Source organism: Phocoena phocoena, chromosome 3 (genome assembly GCF_963924675.1).
Source record: "Phocoena phocoena chromosome 3, mPhoPho1.1, whole genome shotgun sequence".
Classification (NCBI taxonomy): Eukaryota; Metazoa; Chordata; class Mammalia; order Artiodactyla; family Phocoenidae; genus Phocoena; species Phocoena phocoena.
The window spans coordinates 90,667,186-90,689,128 of record NC_089221.1 but is presented as its reverse complement, the minus strand read 5'-3'; the positions used below and the strand labels follow the sequence as shown (position 1 = coordinate 90,689,128).

Sequence of the window (21,943 nt, the reverse complement as noted above, 5' to 3'; positions counted from 1 at the left end):
GTTAAGCACAACATAAGGAGCCTATGTTAGAGTGAAAGCACCAAGAAATTTGGGAAGTGTTTCCTTTTTTCATTTTGTAAGAACATTAATAATTTTTACAAATTCTAGTTGGTTATCCTGATGTCCTTTAAAGTAGGATTTAAACTGGTAAAGTCTTACTTTATCAGGAACTAGAGTCAAATCTGACTGCTACAGATCTGACTGCTCTAATTTTTATCAAATGCAAACCAAGTCTAGAGACCAGAGGTCTTAGACTAGAGCAGCAGTCCCCAACCTTTTTGGCACCAGGGACCAGTTTAGTGGAAGACAATTTTTCCACGGCGGAGGAGGGGATGGTTCAGGCAGTAATGTGAGCGATGGGGAGCGGCAGATGAAGCTTCGCTTGCTCACCTGCCGCTCACCTCCTGCTCTGCGGACCAGTTTCTAACAGGCCACGGACCGGTACTGGTCGAAGACCTGGTCCACGGCCCGGGGGTTGGGGAACCCTGGCCTAGAGTCCTGTTTATCTACATCTGAAACTCCTACACTTCAGAAAAGATAAAATATTCAATGAAAATATCTGGAGTAGACTTTTAATATAAACATGGAAATTGCATTTGTTTTTTGAATCACAGCTTCTTGAATATGGAAGGCACAGGGAAAATTACAAAGTAGGTGGCTTATGGCAGGAAAATGCATTCTACTTTCTAATGGCATTGGCTGGAGCCACCGAAGTGTTGAGCAGCAACTATTTCTGTTGATTCCTTTGTGGCCTCTGTGTGTGACCTGGTAGTTATTTGAACAGATGAAAACAGATAAGTTTCAATTCCACCCAGCTGAAGGAAGGCATTCGCGAGGAATGTAACCAGACTTTTATTTCAGGGACAAGAACTTGGTGTTACACAACGCTTTGTGAAGTGTGGTTGCTACAACAGTTGGAGTTGTTTGAAGGGAAATGTAGTGACTTCCAAAGGCAACTGAGAGAGAAGTCAGCAGAATGGATCACTGGCGTAGTTTGGACAAACGACAATTTCTGCTAAACCAGTCAGCGTGGAAGGGGGATTGCAATGAAATGGGTCATTTAAATGTACCTCATTCTACATGGACTAATCTCATTTTACATGCCTTCCATAGATTCGTTATGTGTACATCACTGGAATGTAATTAAACCACAAATAAGGTGGCCACTCAATGTCATTTTGTAAATTAAAATCATATACATTATAAATAACTAGAATAAATATTGTGCCTATTTGGTACTTGACAGAGCAGTTAGCATATGACACTATGCACGTGTGCATTTGCATTTCTGTGTATATTTTGTGAGAAAGCCAATTTCTCTTGTTTTTTGTTTTTATTGTAGTAAGAACATTTTATTGTAGCAAGTAACATGAGATCTACTCTGTTACCAATTTTCTCAGTAACAATAAATACAGTATTGTTAACTATAAGCTGATTGCTCTTTTTTTGAACATTAACTGGATATTTAATATTAAGGAATAACTTCAAGTATCACGGAGTCATGATTATATTATAATATATAATACAGTATATATAACAATATTATATTATTGTTAAAGGATCCTTATCTTTTAGAGATACTGAAATATTTATAGATAAAAAATGATATCTTGGATCTACTTGAAAATAATTAAGGGTAGGGAGGAAGTGGGCAATGTTGTACAGCAGGGCCAGAAATGATGGCGCAGACCAAATCTGGCATACCACATGGTTTTTTGCTTTTTAAAAAAATATATATTTATTTATTTATTTATTTATTTGGCTGCATTGGGTCTTTTTAACATCTTTATTGGAGTGTAATTGCTTTACATCGTTGTGTTAGTTGCTGCTGTATAACAAAGTGAATCTAAGCTGATTGTTCTTTTAATTGTTTTTTTCACATCATCATAACCAGCAGAATACAAAAGTTCCATAAAATCAGGAAAACCACCTCTTCTATGGCTAAATTTGGCATAATACCATCTGGGATGAGGCCACGAACACAACTGGTACTAACCAGGTATAGGAGGATCACGATGTTGGTGAGGAAAAGAGTTCAGTGTCCCACCTAGTGAGTGAGCGAATACTGCTGGGGACAGTGGAGTATGAACTCTAGGAGCGTGGACTCTGACCCGAGTTTAAGCCCCAGCCCTGCCACCTTAGGAGCTGCGTGCCCTTGTGCAACTTCACTTCTCTGGGCCATTGTCTCCTTGTCTATCAAACAGATATATGATTAAATGAGAAGACACATGTGTGAAGAATATTAACATATAAATAATTAAAGCCTCTTCCCCTCCTTTACCCACCAAAGACAGTGTATGAGTCAAGACAGGTTAGGTTTTCTATGATACAAAACAACCTCCAACTCTCACAGAGCCCTTTCATAAGTTCTCTGCAGACATGTGCTCTGCGGACAAGTTCCTGAGAAGCTGTCCCCCAGGTGTTAGCCCAACATCAGCTCTTTTGATCTTATGACACCTTGATATCAACACATGCTTCCACGATACCCAGCAGCAGAACACAAGGCTAGAGCGTCAAGTACCAGTGGTGATGTGAGGACAGAGGCAGAGATTGGAGGGACATGTGTGCTACCCAAGGAAAGCTGAAGATTGCCCAGAGCCACCAGGAGCTGAAATGGCAAGGAAGGATACATGAGCAACATGGCTCTGCTGACACATTAATTTCAGACTTGTGCCCTTTAGAACTGTGAGAGAATAGATGTCTGCTGTTGCAAGTCACACAGTCTGTGGTAAATGTGTTGCAGCAGCTTTAAGAAACTAATAGAGATTTGAAGGCCAGTATCTCTGGCAACCTCCCAATACTTCTCTCTTTCTGTCAAGATGGGTGTCACATCTCCAGATATCATGTCTATGTGCAAGAAAAAATAATAAAGAATGTCTCAAATACCCTTTGTCCCTTTAATTAGGAAAGTTAAAATTCTCAATTAAGTGAATCTCTCTAGCAGGCTTCCCTTATCTCTTCCTTAGCTGGGTCAGTAATAATGAGATGTTACGAGTTCAAACAAACTAAGAAAGTGAAGGAAACAATGCCTATGATTGGCTTAGATCTATCAGGCTTCGTTGTTTGGGAAAAGCATATTGCTCTCCCAAACAACATCTGTCTTCTATGAAGCAGGAGAGAAGAGGATAATGAATATTGGATAGGAATAAAGTGTCATCCAAATCAGTGTTAGCTATTATTACGGATCTAAAACTTGTGGGTCTTAAGTAAGATATTAGAAGAAGAATTTGGGGTTCAGGACTTCCCAAGTAGCATACCAGAGTACATTAGTTTGCCACACATGGGGTATAGGCTGTCGCTGCTCCCCCAGAGACCAGGGCTGGTAACCTCTAGCATCAAATACTTCATCTAATTACCCTAGTGGTACATTTAAATATAATCACGTTTTGTGTGTTGCATTGTGTAGAAAGGCTTGGGATCATTTTTAATTGCTAGAGGGTGGCAGGGACTTCATCTAAACTCTTGGGAAAATCATAACACAGTCTAGAGCATAAAGAAAGAAGATAAAAGGAATAGAAGAGTCAAAATACAAGAAGGAATAAAGTCCCCTGACCCTTTCACGCCTTCTGTGGTATATTTTCATACTCATAACTCCGATGAATTATGCCTCCAAGTATCCTAAGCCCTGCACATCCTCTTTTCACCTTGACTCTATGCCTGATAATGTGATTTGCTTTGGTCTTTGGGGCATCAAGAAACAAAGGCTTGGAAAGTGCTTGGGAATTGGGGTTCATATTCTTGGAATACTGTCACTACCATGTTAAGAAACTTTGGCTGGGGACATATAACTCAGCCAAGGGCCAGCACCAACCTTCAGATATGTGAGTGAGACCATCTCAGACCAGCAGTCACTGTTGAGCCACCAGGTGACTGTAGCCTAGACACAGGTAGCAGAAGAACCCCTCAGCTAAACCAGCCCAACTGCAGAACTGTGATCAAACATTTGGCTGCCATTTTAGGAGACTAAGTGTGTGTAATAGATAGTACGAGGTCATTGATATTTCTCTCCAAACTCATCTCCTTCCATTTTCCCTTCCCTCATTCCATGTCTGCCTAAGGTCTTCTTGCTCTTCCCTGAACATGACAGGCTTATTTCTGCCTCAGGTCCTTTGATTGGGTGTTGCCTCCACCTGGGAAGCTTCAATTGCTTCACGGTTCACTTCCTCATTGCATTCAAGACTCTGATCCACTCTGATCTCCTCAGGGAGGCCTTTGTTCACCACCATTTCTGATATATAACAGACCAGTCCCTGTATGTTCCCTCTCCACTTCCTTTTTCTACTTTATTTTTTCTCGAGATCTTATTTTGAAAACATATGATGTATTTCTTGGATTACGAGATTATTTTCTGTCTCCTCCACAAGAATGTAAACTCCAGGAGGACAAAACCATGTCTACCTTGTTAATAGCTCTATCAGCTGCGGCTAGACTAGTTCTGGCATATGGTGGGCACCTTACTAACGTCTTTTGAATGAATTAATAAATAAATGAAATTTATTAAGTGTGAATTTGGGCACAACCAGAGGGAATGAGAAGGTGATATTCAGAGCAAGGACTCATAGATTCCTTAATTGGAAATGTATTCCTAATAATTTTCATATAAGTGCAATTTTTACCCTTTGATTTATTTTAACTGACATATTGAATTTTAAACTCTTGTTTAGTGCAGAGCTCTTATAGTATAATACTTTTATTTAATTCTAATTAAATATTTAGTTACGTGTTTGCTATAATTTGTACATAAAATTCTAAATAAAGGCTACTATTTTAAATGTACTTTTTTCTTCATGTGGTTATATATATTCTTCCTAACAAACTATCTCACTGCCACTATTTTATAACTTCTTGAATGTAAAATTTCCAAGTAATTATGAAATTATACTTTACTTGTGTTGTGAAAGCTTCATAATTCTCCGCAGTCCTCTCAGTCTTGTTCAACAAACATCTTTAATAATTACATATAATAATTCACTATTTCCGTATATGAAAGTCACATACCTGAAAATCCTTACTCTCCTGAAAGAACATGAAATGACAACCTGTGAGAACTCACTGTACATATCAAACCATCTGTGGGTTAAATCCCATGCACTTCTACAAACATAATCTCATTGACAGCTGTTTTATCTTTAATGTGAACAGCAGTCTAACAATTTTATTATCTAGATCTCTAATCCCTAGCAGATTCTAAACAGAAAACTGTAGTTCAAGAGAGTTTGGGGGGTTCTTCTGGAAAAAGGCAGATTGGCAAATGCACCCTGCTCTGTCCTAGGTCCTTTAAATTGATTGTGTCCATTCACACAAACTTATCCTTTGTTCTTAAATGACCAGCCAATGTCATCAACAGTCACTTACATTTAACCAGGCTACCTCAGTTCACTGACTCTTGTATCTTCACTGGTTCTGTCCATCCTGATACCCATCTCCTGTTGCCCTGGTGCCTCTAACAGTCTTATGGATTGACCGTTACATCTCCCCCCGCCCCTCTCTTTCTCTCTCTCTGTCTTTTTCTCAAACACACACACCTACACCCACACCATTTTGGTGCTTCCTTTCCTTGTACAGTCACTAGGACTGCAGATAAGAGAAAGCCCCATCTCTGGTTTTAGTTTCTCAGGACCCACAGCAGTCAGCATACTTTTTCCCTCTCTTTCCAGTAGGGGACAACAGATTACAACAGAGAGAAAGAGTTGATGGGCAAACAGGGAGAAAGGAGTCCATGAACACTTAAAAAACAACAACAGAAAAAAGTGAAGAAAACGTGTGTGATACACACACATATATATTTTTATATCTATCATGTATATGTGTATATACATACATAGATCCATATATACGACATGAGCTGGGTTTTATTTTACAGTTTTTTGTGTCTGCTCTCACCACCGACCTTGTCATACCTCACAGCAACCTGGAACCACTCAGCGTAGGGACAAACGAATCGGTATAATATGCATATTGACCAGCACTAATGGTGTGCATGTGTCACAGCAAGCATGTGGCTTCTTTTTTAAAAAAAACAAACAAACCAGAGCAATTGTTATAGGTCAACTCAAGTTAGTGTCATCATTTACTGACTTAACTTGTCAACAACAACATGCACTGAGTGGTTTGGTCCATATGAGACCTCTTCTGAAGACATGAAATGTTATTGTCCAACTTACCAGCATGCTCTGCAAGGGCAGAGACTAACTTATACGTGGCATCCAGCATAACATACAAATACTAGAAAACATACCAGGGAAAGATCACATGACATGAGCTCAGCCCAATTATTGGTTCGTGAACACTGTTCGCAAGTTGTAGCCTGTCATTCCACAAAAGTGAGATGGTTCCAAGCATCCGCTTGAGCAAATAAGAATGTTATGCTTTCACAGTACAATTTAAGGGTGTGACAGAACTGCTACGAGATCCATGTTTAAGGACATGGACTCTTAAATTCAATAGGAAAAAAAGGGAACAGTTTAGAGAAGAGATAAGAAGAAACATTTGACATGTTATCAAGGTATGAAGTAACATTTCTCTCCTAAAGTGTAAGTCAGTGAAAAGAATAAAAGAAGGTAATGAAATATGTAATCTCCATTAGGAAGGTTTCTACCATAAGCAGTTAAACATGAAAAAAATTTTGATGTTCAAAAATTCAATTATCTTAAGCTGACTAAATTAAACATCATTGTGACTTGTCATGGTTTCTTAAATGGACAAAGGACAAAATGAAGCACACTATGGACCCTTCATTATAGGACGAAAAATTTGGCTAAAAATCAGTTCAGGCACCTTTACACATTTACTCACTTTCCACCCTATGTTACCACCTATTCCCCTTCCCCCAACCCCAACACACACTCAGCTCTTTTCTGTTTTCCTAACTTTGTCCCATTTATTCCCTTCTTTCACCTTCCTCCAAGGCTCTGTACTTTGCAAACTCACTTTTCTTCTTCTTCTGAATTTCACCTCTTTTTTTACAAATAATAGTAACAATCATTTATTGAACACTTACTAGTTACTCAGATGTTTGCATTCAATGGCCCATTTGATGTTCATAACACCAAGAGGTGGACACTTTATTGTGTACATTTCACAGATGAGAAAATTAAGGCTTAGAAGGATGAAATAGTTCACTTAAAATAATACAGTTACTAAGTAGCAGAACCAAGATTTGAACCCAACACCATCAAATTCCAAAGCTCCTGGTCTTCACCACTCTGCTTTAAAGGCAAATTTCTTGCCATATTATGGCAGCGAATTAAATCAAACCAAGGCAAAACTATTGAGCATGTAAGTGTAAGACACCATTCTAGACAAGAAGGGCAAAGGTAGAGGATGCAGGAGAAATTCCCTTTGTGCTTGTCAGGATTCTGTCAGGAGATGGAAACCACATGGGTTACTTTATCAGAGAGAATATCATATAAACAGTGTATAGAATAGTGAACTAGCTCTTGAAGAACCGAAAAATCATAATAAAATAAATGTCTGAGTATCACAAATGTAGTAGTAGGACACATATTCTGCCCCTAGAACTGAAGGATCAGAGGAAAACGTTTAGAATTTTTAAAACTTAGAATTTTGAAGATGGGGACCCACAGATTTGCCACTCAGACCTCTGAGGAGGGGTCAGCCAGCAGATGCTAGTGTCTCAACTCAGAGAAAGGCTGTGTGAGGCTGGTGACCAGACTTCTGCCAAGGGAAGCTTGGCTGACGGGAGCTGGATCTCTGCGAGGACACAATGCCACTGGTTCTGGGAAAGTGCAAATGTAAATCAAGTGCTCCTGCTAGAATGACCCACCACAGCTAAGATGCAGAAGTGTTCCTGGGGTGACACTGACAAGAACATGAAGGAAGCAGTAAGGTAAGTGCACCTTCGTCCTTTTCCAGGCTTCCATCTCCCTCCAGTTTCCTTCCTGGCAGAGCCTAACAGAGAGGTGGTAGGGCAAAGCAGATCCTTGACTGTAGAGTCTCAGCACAAGGTAGAACATGAAAGGGGACATTTGAAGCTGAGATAGAGGCTTACTAATTAGTACACCCTTGCGGCTTACACTCTAGCAGAATGACCTAAGCAAACTATTATGTAAGGTATCACATAATTGCTAGGACACATAAAAGATGAGAGGGTATGAATCTTATCCCATAACCTAGGGTGTAGGAGATATTAAATGTATTCTTTACGAGTACATTTAAATCCAATTCTGAGTTCTATTGCAGTCCTTATTGCAGCTCTCCCTTCCCCTAGGGTTCTGCAAATGTCATCTGCCCTGCCACAGCACACACAAGATTTGCACTGGTTTCTCCTGAGAGGCCCATTTTCTCCTTCTTCCCTCTGAAGCATAACCATCATTCCTTCAAAGAAATTATGCTGTTACAAAAGGGACAGAAACAACCTTTAGGTGGCTTCTGCTTTGGGCTCTACGAAAACATCCTGAAGTGGGAAAATACTAAGAGGCTGCCTACCTGCTTGGAAAAAACTTCAGAAAATCAAACAAAAATTATTATCTAGAACACGGTCCTGTCACACAAATACAATGCCTATGGGTATAGAACAATTTAATAATATTCTAATAAATGGGAGTGGAAAACGGCAAATGTGCCTGTTTTAAAGCACGTCCCACTTTGTACCTACTGTGAGCTGTCCTGAGTATATCAGTTCCTGAGAAATAGGCACTGAACCTAGAATATTCCTCCTGCTGTGCCAGGAAAAAAGAGCATATGAGAAAACTTCCTTCATGATTTAAGTTCCATTGATATGATCTACCTGTCCAATTGTAAATATTACTGAGAAAAGAGTAACAGTTCATAAGAAGAAACGAAATTGAGTTATTTGTAGTGACGTGGATGGACCTAGAGACTGTCATACAGAGTGAAGTAAGTCAGAAATAGAAAAACAAATACTGTATGCTAACACATATATATGGAATCTAAAAAACAAAACAAAACAAAAGGTCATGAAGAACCTAGGGGCAAGACAAGAATAAAGACGCAGACCTACTAGAGAATGGACTTGAGGATATGGGGAGGGGGAAGGGTAAGCTGGGACAAAGTGAGAGAGTGGTACGGACATATATACACTACCAAATGTAAAATAGACAGCTAGTGGGAAGCAGCCGCATAGCACAGGGAGATCAGCTCGGTGCTTTGTGACCACCTAGAGGGGTGGGATAGGGAGGGTGGGAAGGAGGGAGACACAAGAGGGAGGAGATATGGGGATATATGTATATGTACAGCTGATTCACTTTGTTATAAAGCAGAAACTAACACACCATTGTAAAGCAATTATACTCCAATAAAGATGTTAAAAAGAAAAAAGTAACAGTTATTTTTTGTTTTAATCATCATTACGATTTTTAAGATGTATAAATCACTCGTTTCACTAGGGTGAACATTCCCAAATGACAGTATAATTGGTGTCCATGAAAATATTTCCAATTCCCTGCTGTTTTCCTCAAAGCAGAACAGAGGCAGCCTGAAACTCAACTTAATTTCCAGTGCTAATTTCAAGGTCCTTGGAGATAATGAACATGTTATTTGATTTATATATTAAACGCTATTTACCAACATGATTTGTGCTCCGAGATGCTGGGTGCATCCTAGAGTACACCAGTGTTAGAGCGTTACCTCGAGAGCCTCTCTTTAGGAAGGGCCTTGTGAAAGCAGGCTTATGATCTGCAAAACAGTTCCAGGGACACCTATTAAGGGCAGGTGTGAGGACTTGTAGCAGTGCTGTGAACACCGAGAAATCACTTTCCAAGGAACTTGCCGTGGCTTCGAATGTCTGACGGTGCCATCTCAAGTGCTGAATGAGATGTTAAAGTGTCTGTGCTTTGGGTTTGGTCTCTGCCAGAGATGACTTACGTTGCACCCCATAGAAAACCGGGCATAATAATAATAAAATGGCTCTACCACAGTGCTAGGAAATGGGACCATACAGCACTATCAGAAATAAAACCACAGTCCATATACCTCGGGACTTTTTTAGCACATAGCAAACAAGGGTGAGATCATAGTCCGAAGAGGTGGCATTTTCTACCTAGCTTTCAAATTTTGAAACATCTCCTCCCAGAATCGTAACAAACCCCCAAGTAAAAAGGAGGGTACGTGACACATCTCTGCTTATTGTGTTGCTCACTAGATTGTCAAACCCGTTTCATCTATTACACATATTACTTCGAGATACTTCACAACAGCGGGTGCTTATAAAACAGTATACCCATGAAAATGATTTTCTTCAGTTTATCCTGACATAATAGAGAACTTAACCATTCAAAACACCAGCCTATTTCTTTGGTGTATTTGTGCAATCCAGAAGAAAATGAATGATGCTGCAAGACTTCTCAAACAATTACGCACAAAGATTTTATTTAGTCTTCTTGATAACAAGCAAATGCATGATGGGAGCAACCTCTGAATCTTCTCTTCATTCGTTTTTTTCCTAATAGAAGAACAGTGCTCCTTGTAAGAAGGTTTCTCCTTCCTACCATCCCTCAGCGGCACCCAGGAAAAATAGTAAATTAAAGTTTGTGGCCATGCATCACTATGATCTTTCCAACCTCACTGAGGCAGAGAGATTTATGTGATGAAAGCAATAGCTTTTTGCAACCTGTCTTACGCTGTGCACTGTCTGCTCAGTAAGATATGTCTTTCTTTCATCCTCCATGTTAGGTAGCCTCTAAAGGTCACAAAAGCTAAATCCAGATATAATGACATCCAGTAACATTTCTATTGCCAAGAGACTACTAGCTGACTTTAATGCAATGCATTTATTAATGCAGAGTAGAATTTCTTTTGGCATTTATGATACTCCTATGCATAGACTCAAATCACTTTATGTTTGCTCTAAAGAATAAGCTATTCTGAACTGAGAGAAAAATGAAGGTGTTAATGATCATCATCATTATCACAAGGCTGGGCTGGATTTTCCTGCTGTTTTAGTTTGGGCAAGAAATTTCAGAAGAAATTTACTCAATAGATGACTTTGTTTTACTCCTAAGAGCTAAACCCTATGTGTAGATAAAAAATATTTATTCCCATGGAAGTGGATATTACCTTACATAAAAATCTAAATTAAATTCTCAACAGAGCTATTAGTCTAGGTGCTCATTAACCTGTAGGAGCTCAGAAATCCCAAGAACTGAAAGTCTGTTTCAGTCATCCCACTGGCACTAGGAATAACAAGAACGGTGTTGGAATCCTCTCCCAAAGCATTAAGAAGAAAAGGGAGAAGTTGTCTTCCTTGATGTTGCTACTTTCCCGCCATTCTGAACCCAGTAATTTCTCTTGCTCTCTGTGCAATCCAACCTCTTTAGAGAGACGGGCCCTGGTAGCTGAGTTCTCACAAAGACTAAAATTAACTGTAATCACCTTTGTATAGTATATTATTTGAAATCCCATAATGGCACAATGTTAATGGAAAACCTTCTTCTCTCCTTTTTTCATAAGGCCACAGACCAAATAAAAATTAAAAACAACCCATTTCCTTTTCCAATGGGAATTCTTTAATAATAAAATGAAAAGATTCCAGCCTTGCTTTGCTGCAGCAGCTCCCACGCCTACCTAATTAATGACACTGTAAAGCTCTGGTAGTTGCACTCTGCAGATAACACATTAAAGTGTAGCTCTGGGTGAGAAATAACTTGACATCAAAGTCTCTCAAGAAAAACACATTCATTAGACATGAACACAACAAGAGAGGAAAGCTCAAGCTTGCCCTCGAAAGAAACATGAAGTGTCAAGATTCTGAGGTCACACTGAATCCTAGAAAGCCAAGGCAAACCTTCTATATTTGATAATGCTGCTTTAGTGTGAAGAGGCTGAGCATTTATGGAATTATGTCACATTTAACCTGAATCACAGGGTATGGTCTCAACTGAATACTCATGCTTAAGTTCCAACCCATCAAGTCCCCTGAGGAAAAATGAAAATGGTGATATCTGCTAATGATGCAACTTTTAGTCCTGCCAGGAAGGAAATAGGTAATGCAACAAACATTTCTCTGAGAAGAAAGAGAAGCCATTTAAATAATTTTGAGCTTCTCAGGGATCTGTGAAATAAGACACAGTGAGAAGAATGAATTTGCTATTTCCTCAACTTGGTATAAAGGAGGAAAGGGGACTCAGAGCCAAGGATCCTAGCTGTCATTTCCATTTATACCTCTGGCTCATTAAAACATCCAACTCATTTTCCTTGTCTTGGTTTCCATTGATTAAATTGTAAAATGTGTCTTTCTGTGGTAGTTCCCAAGTCACTCAGTCCTTCCAAGAGGCCCACGTAGCCCTATTCTGACCATCATTAAGCCCCTAAATAGTAAGTAGAAAACCAAAATATAAAACAGGTGTTTTAGCTTAAGTGAGACCTACTGGGGTTGGAGAATAGTTCATTCGGGTTTTTCAGTAACAGCTTATGGAAAAACCCAGATGAACTTTTTGGCCAACCCAATATGTTTCTCAGGTCTCCCTTCCTTGTATGGTTCACGTTAGTGTTGCCACAGAAGAATTTGCACTCGCTGTGGAGGTGGGGTGTAGTAGCGGCCATTAAGCTCATGCGGAGTCTCTAAAACTCATGCCTTCTGCTGCTGATTTGATGGTTCACCTCACTGCATCAGACAGCAGCAACTTGGGACTGTAGCCCTTCAACTGCTACATAATCTTTCTTTTTTTTTTTTCAGGTACCTGTGCAACTCTGCAGCAAAGGGCCCCAGATCTTTCTGCAGATCATCCCCATCATCGAGGTTAGATATAGGGAGAGACTCATGCGAGTTCCAGTTTGTCCTTATGGATTCCATTCGCCCTGCAGATTCCAGTCTGTCCCTGCTTTACATCTAGCTTTTCCTTCCCACTGCTTGTCCTGGGGACCAACAGTGATTATACCCACTCCCAGTTGCAGAAGCAAGAACCTTCCTTAGTGCTGTGGTTTCTATGTTTATGTCCCCCAACCCCACATCGATATGTTGAAATCCTAATGGCCAAAGCTGTTGGTAATAGGAGGCCAGGTCTTTGGGAAGTGATGAGGTCATGAGGGCTCCCATTAGGTCATTTAGTGCCATTGTAAAAGAAGCCCAGAGAGAAGCCTTGCCATGTGAGGGCACAGCGAAAAGCTACTGGCTATGAACCAGGAAGAGGGCCCTCAGCAGAATAAAATCATGCTGGTGCCTTGATCTCGGACTTCCCAGCCTCCAGAACTGTGAGAAATAAATATGTTTTTGTAGGCACCTATTCTGTGGGATTTTGTCATAGCAGTGTGAACAAACTAAGACTCTTTGACTTCTTTCCCTTCGTGTCCCCTAGTGACTTCTCTGATCCTTTAACCATCCCTGCCAGACTTACTTCCCCAACTTTTCTCACAGTATTGTAATGTCTAACTCTATAATGAATCACTTATTTTAGGTCTTTCATTCCCTGATCAAACCCATCTCACAATTGTGTGAGTCAGGAACTTGGGCAGAGCTCAGCTAGATGATTCTTACGTCCTCGAGTGCTGATCGGGTCACTGGGTGGTATTCAGCTGATAGTTGGACTAGTCTTCAGGGCCCAAAACAGCTTCCATCACATGAATGGCACCTTGGCAGGGGCATCTGGAAAGCTGAACTACACTCACCCCCTTTACATCACCATGCAGTCTCTTCCACGGGATACATGAACTTCTTACAAGGATGCTCGGGGCCTCAAGGGAGCAGGAAGCTGCCAGTCCTCTTGGCATAACATCATACCCACTGTACCTCATTGGTCAAAGCAGTCACAAACCAGATGGTTGAAGGGGAAAAGAAAGAGACCCAATCTCTTGATGGGAGGGATGCCAAAGAATTTTCAGTCATCTTAAATCCACCACAAGACCAAATTGGCCTTGTTTAAGCATTACATCTAGTTTGATTAGAATTAGGCCCTTCCCTCATATTTCTTCCTCACCCCTTTTTCTTCCTTTTCCCACATTTATTTACTTACCTACTCATTTATAGTTATTTCATGTGGTACTTTGAGATTGCCAAATCCTTTCAGGTGGCCATCTTCTACTTCCCAAACAAGATGATAAGTTTGGGAACAGGACTGGTTTCTCTCCTATACCTGTCTCCTATCCCCAAGTGTCCCCAAATCTGTGGCCTCTGGGAAGTTCAGAGATAGGAAACCTAGTCTATGGGAGGCCTAGCGGTCAAACATGGTAGAGTCTCAGTGGCCAAGGAACTGGAAGCAAAGTGTAGTGTTAGACATGAAGTGAATGTCCTACCATGATAATTGAGTGACACCGAGACAGTCAATGGCACCCTCTTACACATCAATCTACACCTCCTTTTATGTAGCTAAGAGTGTGGAAAAAGACTTCTCTCACTCTCGTTAAAAGCTTTGGATAGGGCTTCCCTGGTGGCACAGTGGTTGAGAGTCCGCCTGCCGATGCAGGGGACACGGGTTCGTGCCCCTGTCCAGGAGGATCCCACATGCCGCAGAGCGGCTGGGTCCGCGAGCCATGGCCACTGAGCCTGCGCGTCCGGAGCCTGTGCTCCGCGGCGGGAGAGGCTGCAGCAGTGAGAGGCCGCGTACCGCAAAAAAAAAAAAAAAAAAAAAAAGCTTTGGATAATTTTTAAATTAATATTTACCATGAGTCTGAGTTTAAAGGCAATGAGAAAAGAAGCTTTTTAAAAAAATCTTTTGATTCTGATATCATTTTAAACTTACATAAAATTTGCAAAAATAGTACAGAGCTCCTGTGTACCCTTTAACCTGCTTCCTCAAATAACATTTTACATAACTATAATAAAATGATCAAAATCAGGAAGCTGTCTTTGGTGCAAATCTATTAACTAAACTACAGACCTTATTCAGATTTCACTTGTTTTTATATGTTCTTTTATGAAATAAAATAAAGGTTAGATTTATGAAACATCATCACATGTATAGATTCACGTAACTACGACCATAATCAGGATACAGGACTGTTTCATTTACCCAAAGAAACTTCCCCATGATACCCTTTTATGGTCACACTCTCCTTCACCCCTGTGGAAGACAAGCCACTCTACAGTGGAGCAGTGGGAAAAGGATAACAGCCAAATAAAGTTCCATTCAGAAAAGGGAAGCATGAGAAACATCACAGACATTAATCCATGAGGTAACTCTACAGGGTGAGTTTTCTGAGGTCCCTCCACCTAGCAGTGAAACAACTTCTTTAATTAGACCCTAATTCTGCTTTTGGAGAATGTCACAGAATGTTTTCTGCAGGAAGCAGACTCTAACAGAGATTGCACCAGGAGGTTTACTAGAACATGCTCTTGGGAACACCACCTGTGGAGAAAAGCTAAGGAATAGGACTGAGAAGATGAAGAGGGACAGTCTTATTGAAAGCTTCAGCCTCCCAGTGGGGGATCCAAAAGATGGGATGTGAGAACTGGGACTTTTATTCTCACACAGAACTGTCACTAGACCTCAGAAGGTGTCATGACCTTGGGTAAGGCGACTGAGGGCTGTCATCCAATAGCACTCCCAACATCAGGGGTAACGAGTCTTATGATTTGGAATGGAGGGCAAAATGGATCATCCCTACAATCCCCATATGAGAGAAATTGTCTTTTAGACCTGGGGTTGCTGGACCATGAGGGCCCTGAAAATCTTATAAAGAGCACAGTGCACTCTCCAGGTAATTCTGGGCTTTGAGCAGGATGGGGTAACTATTTCAGACTTATGGAAAGGAAAGCGGATTATGTCCACATAGAAAAAGATTTAATAAAGTAAAGATGTCACTTTTCTTACAGTTCTACTAAAGATTAAGTGAAAGTACTAACAGTTGTCAGTGAAGTACTTCATGAAATTTGACAAGCTTCTTATAAATGGATATAGAATAAAAATGGCCCCAAATAACCAAGACAATCCTGAATACGAACAAGATAAAACAGCTCTGCTTTCTAAATATAATGATTTTTAAAAACTTATTAGGATTATAACATAGCATTAGTGCAGAGGCAGATAAAGACTAATGAACCAGAATATATAGGCCTGAATCAGACCCATGCATATACTGAAACATAATATATGATGGATCAGGGTGGAAAGAATAAACCCTTTGATAAATGGAACTGGGGAAAGAATCAGTCATCTAAAATTAGATTAGACTTAAATGAGAAAAGCATAGCTTTAAGGACTTTCAGAAGAAATATAAAATAATATCTTTATAAACTAAGAGTCAAAAGAATTTCCTAAAGTATATAACCCATAAAATAAATAACTGATTGAATACACTAAAATTATGAACTTCTGGTTATCAAAATATACCACAATGAAAATGGAAGCTCAATAAAAACAATAAGAAAAAGAAAACCTGGTAGAAAAATGGTCAAAGCAAATGAGTGAATGTGGATCAATAAGAATGCACATAGACTGCTGGTAGAAGTATTAATTAATAAAACAATATAAAAGATTATTTGGTATCATCTTACAAAGTTTAATTTTGGCTTCACTTGCATGAAAACTATAGAAAACTCATGTCATAATGTTCAGGTTTCTGACAGGCAAATGTTTTTAATAGTGACAAACTGGAAAAAAAATCTACATGTGTGTAGGCAGAGGATGGGTAAATTGAGGTGGACTCATACAATGGAATGTCACTCAGGAGTGAAAATAAGTGTGTTATAGCTACAGGTTTCAATTTGGATATATATCAGATGCAAAATGTTGAATTAAAAAAAAAGCAAGATTTAGAAGAATCCACATATATAATTTACATAAATTTTAAAACAATATATTCCTTAGATATATATTTAAATGAGTTACAACTATAAAAATAGTGAGACAAGGCTAAACATGAAAATCATAATAGCAGTTAGTCCATAAGGCATTTGTGGGAATATAAAGAAGGGATACCTGAACTCACTGTAGTAGGGTAAGGTGAAAACTCACCCAGGAAAGAATCCCTGAAGACAAAAACACTTGAGGTGATTTTTGAAGAAATAAGATGTGCAAATGATGGGTACAGGGAGAAGAAAGGAAGGAACTAGGGTAAACAGCAAGGAAGTGAAAGGGAGATCAGGTAACAGAGGAAAAGTGCTGAGAATTTCACCCACTGTGATGGGAGGTGGGTGCAGTTATGCTGGTAAATATTTAACAAAAGGTCTCTAGGGGGAAAAATGTGTATATACACAATATATGGATATCTATATACACATATAATATATACATATGTAAGTTTATTGTAAAGTTTAATATGAATGATGTGTAGCCCACAATTTACAAATAACAATAATATTAAATACTCTTTATTGCTAATTCCTTACAGCCAAGAGATTCTCAAAAATTTTGCTGGGGGAAGGGGATCAAGATGGCTGAGTAGGAGGATGTGGAGCTCACCACCCCCCCACCCTGACAAACACATCAAAATATATTTATGTGTGAAACAATTCTCACAGAAAACCAACTGGAAACTGGCAGAAGATATCCTATGCAACCAATGCTGCAAGAAAGATCTCCACATAACTGGGTAGGGCAGGAAAAGAAAGTGGGGTGGCACCAGGACAGGACCGATGCCCCCGGGAGGAATCTGTAAGGGAATGAGACCCTCGCCCTGGTAAGCCCCCTTGAGTGTGGGAAATCTTCTGGAACAGAGGGGCTGGAGAAGCCTAGAATCTCCTCAAGAGGAGTGCACGTGCGCTGGCTTGCTAACAATCAGGGCAGAAAGAGACCTTTGTTGGTGGCTGCAGCCTTGCCACATTTCCTAACCAGATGTTTGGTCTAGCTGTGCAGAAACAGACCAGGGCACCTGGGGTGTGATCCAGGCTAAACTGTGATGACCATTGTCAGCGCATGCACAGGGATGATGGGTCTAGCCAGGCAGATACTGTCAGCGCATGTACTGGGTGGCACCACAAGAGTGTGTAACAGTGAAGCACTTTATTTCAGACAGACAGGCCCTGGAAGAGGACTCGATATAGCTAAGTATTAATATTGTTAAAATGTTAAAATTAAAGGAACAAATAATCCTAAATTTTATATGGAACCACAAAAGGCCCAGAAATGCCAAACAATCCTGAGGGAAAAGAACAAAGCTAGAGGCATAACCTTTCCAGACTCCAGAATATACTACAAGGCTACAGTAATCAAAACAGCATGGTATTGGCACAAAAACAGACATATAGATCAGTGGAATGGAATAGAGAACCCAGATATAAACCCACACACCTACAGTAAATTAATCTATGACAAAGGGGGCAAGAATATGCAGTGGGGAAAAGACAGTTTCTTCAAGTGCTGCTGGGAAAGCTGGACAGCTACATGTAAATCAATGAAATTAGAACACTCACTCACACCATATCCAAAATTAACTCAAATTGGTTTAAAGACCTAAATATAAGGTCTTTTATGACCTTATAAAACTTCTAGAAGAGAACAGAGACAAAACATTCTTGGACATAAATTGTAGCAATATTTTCTTAGATTAGTCTTCCAAGTAGAAAGAAATAAAAGCAAAAATAAATAAATGGGACTTAATCAAACTTAACAGCTTTTGGACAGCAAAGGAAACCATCAATAAAATGAACAAACAACCTATGGAATGGGAGAAAATATTTGCAAACAATGTGACTGACAAGGGGTTAAATATCCAAAATATACAAACAACTCATGCAACTCAATATCAAAAAATCAAACAATTCAATCAAAAAATGGGCAGAATAGACATTTCTCCAAAGAAGACATACAGATGGCCAACATACACATGAAAAGATGCTCAACATTGCTGATTATTAGAGAAATGCAAATCAAAACCACAATGAGGTATGTCACACAGGCTAGAATGGCTACCAGCAAAAAGTCTACATATAATAAATACTGGAGGGCTTCCCTGGTGGCGCAGTGGTTGAGAGTCCGCCAGCCGATGCAGGGGACACGGGTTCGTGCCCTGGTCCGGGAAGATCCCACATGCCGCAGAGCGGCTGGGCCCGTGAGCCATGGCCGCTGAGCCTGTGCTCCGCAACGGGAGAGGCCATGGCAGTGAGAGGCCCGCGTACCACAAAAAAAAAAAATTAAAAATAAATAAATAAATAAATGCTGGAGAGGGTGTGGAGAAAAGGGTACCTTCCTTCACTCTTGGTGGGACTGCAAATTGGTAGAACCACTATGGAAAAGAGTATGGAGGTTCCATAAAAAACTAAAACTAGATCCAGCAATCCCACTCCCGGGCATATATCCAGAAAAGACAAAAACTCTAATTTGAATAGATACGTGCACTCCAATATTCATAGCGGCACTATTTATAATAGCCAAAACATGGAAACAGTGCAAGTGCCCATCAACAGATGATTGGCTTAAGAAGATGTGCCATATATATATATATATATATATACGCACACACATACATACATACACGTATACAGAACTATATTCAATATCTTATAATAACCTATAATGGTAATAATGTGCAAAAAATATGTATAACTGAATCACTTTTTTGTACCCTGAAAATAATACAGTATTGTAAATCAACTATACTTCAATAAAAAAACTTTTACTGAATTCTTATATGCTTGAGCAACCTATAGTTTCAATTTAACCATGATTTGACAATGAGAGTAGCATCCCAATCCACTAACTTTACCTAATATATTTATTGCCACTAAATTTGATGTGTGACTTACTTTTAAACTATTTTTCGTCCTTATACAAATTTGATTTATTAAACAGAAAAGTCTTTTGGCTTCAGCATTACCGTATTTCAAACTTCACTCTTTCATCAGTGAGGCAAACAACTTCTTTGCTGAATTAGATGATCGTGTTTAATACTGGAAGAATATTTCCTCAAATAAAGGTGCTATCCTATCCACTATGTAAAGGCTGTAAGCATAAGATACTTTTAAATTTAATCTGAATTATTAACATTTTCTTAAGTCCAGACAATCAACTGAACAATAAATCATCCCCTGATCTGTAGCATTGCCTATTGCCAGACTGAACATACTCCCATATTGGCTGATTTCAAGTTACCAATGTAAAGTCAATGAATGTGAATTTGGGGAAATATACACAGTAGCACACTGTTCTATGGTGCTTCCACCACGCAGATACTTTAGAGATTAGTCACCTCAAGAATTGAGTTAAGGAACAAAGTGGTAGCATAATTTTAAAACGGATGGGTTTTCAGTATTTATCTTTAATCTTAAAGTAGTAGTTAACCTTTAAATAGTAGGTTTAAACATTTTAAAATAGTAGGTTTGTATAATTTAGTTTTTAATAATGGCTGTGTTTAACAACCAGCTTTCAAAATTCCTGAAAATTTGGCAATTGGCTCTTCTGGTCTAGAACTAGTCCTCTCCAGCCCACCAGTTGGAGGATGATCTGAGTGACAGTGAACAGGTGGGAGCAGAAGCAGTCCAGCACCCTGTGGTAGAGCTTGCTGGTACCCCCGGGGAAAACAATGGTACTACAATTTTCTTGCGCTTGGATACGGTCATGTGCACTGAGTTCTGGCTAACAGAATATGAGTGCGGGTGCAGTGCATCACCTTCAGGCCTACCTGATGGCCCTCCCCACCCACCTCTCTCCCCAAATGAGATGTTAGCTCTCTTTTCTCATCTGCTAGCTTAATGGAGAAGACTCAGTGGTCCCAAAAGACAGACACAAGAAGCAAGGAACCTGGTTCCCTAATAGTCCTGTAGAACAGAATCACCTCTCACTTGACCCCTCCACCTACCCACTCATTCACGTGCTGACCAGAATAGCCCCGAGATGAGCAAGAAAAACATTTTACTTTGTTAAATTACAGACATTTCATGACTTGGCTGTCACAGAAACTAGTGTTTTTTACCTCAACAAATACAAAACCAGCGCAGAGTTTCCGCTGTGTTTTGTATCTATCTTCTTTGCTTCTCTATCACATCTTTAGGCTTAGGCTCCAGTTTGGAGAATGTATTGAAGATTGGGGGCCAGAGCAATGGATCTTACTAAACAAGCCCCCACAGAGTGAAAATTATATTGAAAAACATATTATATGTCAAACCCACCTGGAGTTTGACAGCCTTTTTTTAGGATAAACAGCTTCCAAGCCTGGGGATATGAAATTCCTTAGGGCCATGAGAGAGGAAGTGGAAATCTTAGATACCACAGGAAGGAAAGCATGTCCTTCAACAATAACATGTCAAGTTTTTATACTTGAATAGTGACACTAAAGGAAGTAGCAAATAAGAGCAGGATAAAGAAATTAATTTTTAGAAAATCAGCCTTCCACAAAAAAACATTGACCAGTCTTGCAGGGGAGAGTTGTCCCTGCAGGACAGCCTAGGGGCACTAGTCCAAATTCAAATAATTTCTTCTCCTTCCTCTTTCACCTCTCCAAGTAGATGTAGCACAGCCATATGACCTTTGAGTTATGTGTGAGACATTATTCCTCTCTACTTGCGGTGTCTTTATTTCTTGATTTTTTTTTTTCCTTTTACTGGGACTGCTTCCACATACCTTGAACAATATTATCTTTCACAGTCTGGGATCTCCCCTTTTTTTATCTTTTAGTAGGATCCTTTTAAATGTTTCCTGGCTTGAGTTCTTTCTCTGTTTTTGCTGACCCTCTGCTTCATGGAAAGATAGGCACATCTCTCCCGAGCCTTACCTTGTTAGTGATGGCCAAACACAAACACACAGATGTGTCACTCTTTTATCTTCAACTATGGTGCCAGGCCCTTCAGTATCAGAACTTTTCCTGTGTTCTCTGAGCTCGCTTTTATTTTTTCTTTTTTGAGAATAAGAGGTAGGTTCTTTGAAAATAATCTGAAATTGAAATTAGTTCAAAGATTATTTTATGATATATTTAGATCCCAATTAACGGAGAGATATGAAATATTTAAAGTGCTTCTTTCAAAACATAAGCCTCCTTTCACAGATGCATAAAATGCTAAATAAATATCTTTCCCCATAACAGATTGCTCAGCAAAAATTACTGTAATAATGCCATCTAATCAAGTCCTGCAGAGTATCTTAAAACTTGCTATCAG

The 21,943-nt window shown here is 39.5% G+C and overlaps 1 protein-coding gene across 1 annotated transcript in view; it reads left to right on the top strand.

Moving 5' to 3' along the window:
* The window catches only part of TMEM232 (transmembrane protein 232), a 379,423-nt gene extending 358,880 nt beyond the window's left edge, over positions 1-20,543 (top strand). The window contains 2 exon segments of the mRNA XM_065873677.1: positions 12,656-12,718; positions 20,265-20,543. Coding sequence (XP_065729749.1) covers positions 12,656-12,718; positions 20,265-20,543 — 342 coding nt within the window.
* The last annotated feature ends 1,400 nt before the right edge of the window (positions 20,544-21,943 follow it).